The sequence below is a fragment of the Prosopis cineraria genome, unplaced genomic scaffold (assembly GCF_029017545.1).
Source record: "Prosopis cineraria cultivar Desert tree isolate PC_DT_omini unplaced genomic scaffold, ASM2901754v1 PC14, whole genome shotgun sequence".
In the NCBI taxonomy this organism is placed as follows: Eukaryota; Viridiplantae; Streptophyta; class Magnoliopsida; order Fabales; family Fabaceae; genus Prosopis; species Prosopis cineraria.
The window spans coordinates 30,824,228-30,829,784 of NW_026555345.1; the positions used below are offsets into that span (position 1 = coordinate 30,824,228).

Below are 5,557 nucleotides of genomic sequence, written 5' to 3' on the forward strand. Positions count from 1 at the left end.
TAGCCATATATATACCTATCCAAACAACTCTACTAAGCACCATTTACATTTTGAAGTTTTTTTTCAAACTCATTATCATCACATTTTACTTCTTTCATACAAACTCATAACTAAGATCATCTTCAAAACTGTTACTTAGAGATTCATTTCATTTTCACATATATTACATGTACACATTCATTTCACTTTCACATATATTACATGAAATTATTATCAAATTGCCACAAGTGCATCAAAAATAATTATCAAGCATCGCATAATTTTTCAAATAAGTTTATGAACATTATAATTAATTTAACAAGCAATTGTACAAGCCAAATTCCCTCAATTACGTCAAACTTTTAAGAAATCAAAGGTTTATCTCTCAAGACAATTACTTCCAAAGCTCTTGTCAAGCTTAAACAGTGCCAAGAAATGATTAATATATAATTAATCATACCAAAAATCATTACTATTAATGAGATTACAGCCCTTAAATCAACACTTTGAAGTTCCCAACATCCCAATCTCTCAAATATAAACATACCCATAAGGTTTATTAACTTCTTTTAGCTTCAATAAACTCTCAAACCATCATTAATGGCTCTCAACTATCACCAACAACCTCATTTATGGGCCATATTCGAATATTAATGGATTTCAATCACAAAAAATGTACAAAATCATAAACCTAAATAACATAAATGACTTCCATTAACTCTATTTAAATCAATGGGTTGAGACTCATAGCCTCAAAAGTCTAAAAATCACTCCTCCAACACAAACCCTAACTCAAAAATTCTCTAGAAAAGAAGAGAAGGGAAGGTTAGGACTTAAGAAGCTTACTTTTAGTGCTCACAAGCTTCAAAATGCCCTCAAATCTCTAAGATTGTGAGCTCCTCTCGTACTCTTCATTAGGATATGCAGCATTAGGTTCCTTCTGTTGAATATCTGTATCCTGTTCAGATTGAGACTTGCTACTCTTGCGTTGAACTTTTCCTGGATCATCAATACTTGCTGGAACAGGCACAATATGATGCTCATTATCAACCTTAGCTTCAAGGAAAGATGTAGTTTGGCAACTCTTGTCATTCTTGAACTCGATATTAGATAGTGGATAGCATTTATTTTTCTTTTCACTTCTTAGGAAGTCATCACATTTTTCTACATCAACTTGCTTCTCATGTAAGTATTGCATATCATGCACATCAAATGAGTGATCCCTATTATCCTTTTCAGAAAGATCATTGCATTTGCCATCATTAGCAGGCACGGGATAATCCTGTTTCTGAAGTGTCAGCTCACTCCTTTCTTTTAAGCGATCAGCACATGGATGAGTACCTTCAATCACTGATTCTTTCAGCTACTCACAAAACAGGAATTAGAGGGAAAGGACAATTAAATAATGTAAATAAAAATGGATTCATGTAGAAACAGATAGAGGGAAAAAAAAAAACAATTTTAATTTCTCTAGATAGTGACTCTTATCACCTGCTCCAGTTCCAATTTAATAGAGCCAGCCCTTTTGTCAATAAATGGGTATACATCGGGTTTTATACTCTCTACTCCAGCTATATCAGCACTTGACAATGGTACCTAATTAAAATCATAAAAAAAAAATGTATCTCACTTAACAATATACTTCCCATCATCAAACTCTTCAATGAACTAGCCGATTAAATAAGCAATCAAATTGGTCCAGCTTCTGAGTTCTGAAGCACGATAAAAGTAGTTACACTTCAAACATCAATTGACTAAAATTACCTCATGCAAAATTTGATGGAGGACATCTTCACAACTTCTCGAAACAGCAAACCCAAGTCTTGAATCCAGGCTAGAGGGAGCATCGAAGTTCAATCCACCTGCAGAACCAAGCGAGCCCTCCAAACATCTCCTAGCAACCAATTCTATTGTGTTTCTCTCAAAGTCACTGGGCACGGCAGGGGCTACATCAATCAAGTCCGGAACAGAAAATGAAATTGGGGAAAAAAATCATCGTGAATTATTTTTCCGTAGAAAAAACACTCATGTAATATGAAGCAGCTTGTTAAGTTTGTCTTACGCTTCATGCATACCTTGTAAAGTATAGTTTTCTATTTTCCCACAACTCACTAGGGTTTCAATGACCCAGAGCCATGGACGAGTTGATGAAGATTCAGATGTGTTGTCCATGGGCAACCCAATAGTTTTCAACTTCAAGAAAATCCAAACTATCTTCGTTTGTATGTGCCGCAGCAATGGTTCTGCAAAGTAAATTCATTTTGAGAGAGGGGATAGGAATAGTTCACACGCAACATGAGAATCAAGCTAATTCTTTTACATAAGGCAGAAAATCACATAACAATGGCCAAAACAGAATTCCTTCGACTAACAAAGAAGCTACATAAATCCCACTGCCCGAGTGGGGGAAGAATTTATTAAAGATGTTTGGCACATAAATTTATAACTGCAAGAACGCAAATATACCCAGAATTGAAGGCAATTCTTCCAACATAACTATAGAGACCCTGAATCACCAGATAAATGGTGATGTTACACAACCCATTGAATCAGAAAACCCACCGCTTGAGACAATCAGCAAACAATACGAGTCAGATAAATGTTTCTGTTAGTTTTAAAACCAGTGCACAGAGGAGTTCACCATGATGGAAAAGGATACAGGGCACAGGGGTTCAATTTGTTACAGGGAAAATGACGGGAGTACATAAAGAAATAAAGTTTATGTTTTCCCTCCGCAAAAATCTCAACAAAAAGGCAATGGAATTCTCGGCAACTAGCAAGACTAAAATTGGTTCCCGGACGGGGGGAGGAAAAATAAATAAGACTCGGAAAATTTCATGCCAAAAAATTTAATGGAATTAGAGATGATCAGGAACGTAAGCGGACCTGTACTACACTCAGTGTCGGTGGGGGCGTAGAAAAAAGCCCTAGGGTTAGAACCTTCTTCACTGCTTGGCCAAGAACAACCACGCAGGAACGACAACGGCGGACGGCATCTTAGGAAGTGTGGAATGCTTGCTCGACGACGAAGAGAAGTGGACCCGCTACTGAGGCAGGAGAAGCGTCGAGTAACAAGCACCATCTGAAATATGGAGGTCCATTTATCAGTTTTATTTTATATCTTATTAAAACTTTAAGCAATTCAGATTTAATTTAAATAATTTTATTTTAAATTAATTTTTTTAATTTTTATAAATTAATTATATAAATGTAGAGTAAATTTATTAAAATTTTATAACTTTATAATAAATATAAAATGAAAATAAAATTTATAAATTTGTAGTGTCCATATTTTTTAATTCCACAGTTCAGATACTTATCAAAACCGAACCGCAGGAGATTGGGTTCTATCGTGGTTATGAAAAGGAGCTAGACAAAAAATAAGAGACACGAAGAGGATGGCGGTCATTTCATTGTCATATCAGCACATTGAAAAAAAAGCACTAAAGATCTTGAAAATACCCGATGGTTAATTGCTGTCGATTAGTTATGATTGGCATTGTGGATTTCAATGTGTGGAAAATAAAATATGAATAAAAAGAAAAGGATACTGTTGAACAAGTCCAGCTGTACACCATCCCAAGTAAGCAACAAAGAAAAATAGCCAACAAAGATAAAGGACAAGGGGTTCAAACTGACTTGGGATGTCTCCACTTCACAGCTCTCTAATTTTTTTTCCATTTTTTTGAAACAGCATCGTTTTGATTACAACAAAATTAAAAAACATTGAAAGCTAAGCACCCTCACCCAGACCCAACATCTCTCCTCCAACCATTTCCTGCACACTATTTAAAATATTTAGACAATTTTGATTTTATATTGATGGTTTAAATTTAATATTTAAATTTTATAATTTTAATATTGAATCTGCATTGTTTAAAATATATTTAAATAATTAATTTATAAAATTTATGAAAAAATTAATATCAAATTAGATTATTCATATTAAATTTGAATTGCCCAAATTAATAATGAAACATATTATTAATTTTTTATAATTTTAATAAATATAAAAAAATAAACATTTTAAACAGTGTGCAGGAAATGATTGGAGGAGAGAAGTTGGGTCTAGGTGAGGGTGCTTAGCCGCTTTCAATTGTTTTTAATTTTTTTACGATCAAAACAGTGCTATTTTAAAGAAATGGGAGAAAAATGGAAAGTTGGGAAGTGGAAAGATCCCAAGTCCGGGTTCAAATGCCATTTAAAAGAGAATATCCCGGCGCCCACAAAGTCAAAGCCTAGGAAGAGAGTCAATGGGAGCTGGGGCTAAATAACCCAATATGAAGAGCACATTCCCTTTTCCACGATAAGAGAAACCTAATCTATAGTAAGGTTAAAAATTTATAGGATCCACTTAAAGCCACAAAGGATTAGTGTTTGCCCATGATTTAAATTAAAATCCACAATAATAAAAAACTCCCATTCTATGTATGAAGCATTACATCTCATGGCTTCTACCAAGGAAAACCAAACAAATAGATCCAGTACTGGTGAAAATCTCATAGAAGAGCAACACTGCAGGCACTAAATCATGGCTTCAACTTGACTATATAAAGGAGAAATAGAATACACCTTCATTGCAGCAACCTTAATACAACCAGTAGCTAGCAAATGAACCACAACACCACAACAAGAACTATTTAAAACATTATCAATAACACCATTATGGAAATCTAAAAAATCAAAATTAGTAGTAACAAAGCAAATATCATCAAACTTGGGACCCTTAATAGCTGATTATGGATCTTTGCTATCCACATTTTGAGCTTTCATTTCATTGCCACACCAATTTTTAACAGCCTAAAATATAACTAAATATGTCAAAGCTAGTTTCCAATCAAGCTTCCAAACCATAAAATCAACAATAGGATTCAAAACAACATAGATCTCCATAGCTAGAGGTACATTAATTTGATTGACTGTTGACTTCAGCCATGCTGATTACAACACAAAGGAGAAAAACAACTAAAGACAAAGCATGGCTTTCTTTAACTTATACCAAATCATATCCACAAATGGCAATATGTAATTAGATCTAACATAGTTGGCATATATAAAGGATTGAGGCACCTAAATTGGTAAAATCACTAGTTGTTCTTTAATAAGCTTAGAGACATACCTCTCTAATTTCTTACTTACATTGGGTTCCTTAAATTCATTGAGCCTCTTCTCTTCCTCTAGTAGTCCAACCATCTCTTCCAAAATCTCTTTCACATCATCCTTCCACAGTCCTGCTACCAAACCTCTTCCAACCCCTCTCTCATAATCATTTGTCGAGCTTGTCGATAAAGAAATCTTTTGTCTTAGGATCATCCATTTCCTCATTGAAGTCTTAAAGCCTTTTAACCCTGACACCAGCTCCATTACCACGATTGTTAGTCTCAAACAATAAATCCAACCATTATTCATCCTCACACACCACACGGTCTTCTAGTTCAGCGATGCTAGTGAGATGCTCTGATTTCAAAAGAATTCTAGATATTATTGCCAAAACATCACAAACTAATTGGGGAAAAGCTTCATCGTATCAAAGATCTTCAACATTCCTAAATCATTACCAAATTCACCTAAGAATATA

The 5,557-nt window shown here is 34.4% G+C and overlaps 1 protein-coding gene across 1 annotated transcript; it reads right to left on the bottom strand.

Annotated features, from left to right (window-relative positions):
• Positions 1 to 591: 591 nt before the first annotated feature.
• On the bottom strand, positions 592 to 5,343 carry LOC129292487 (uncharacterized). Its single transcript, XM_054930036.1, has 6 exons — positions 5,119 to 5,343; positions 2,866 to 3,061; positions 2,055 to 2,222; positions 1,744 to 1,925; positions 1,471 to 1,575; positions 592 to 1,342 (listed from the first exon to the last, which is right to left on the bottom strand). The coding sequence occupies exons 1-6, from the start codon at positions 5,341 to 5,343 to the stop codon at positions 863 to 865; spliced, it is 1,356 nt and encodes a 451-aa protein (XP_054786011.1). The 3' UTR covers positions 592 to 862.
• Between the last annotated feature and the right edge of the window lie 214 nt (positions 5,344 to 5,557).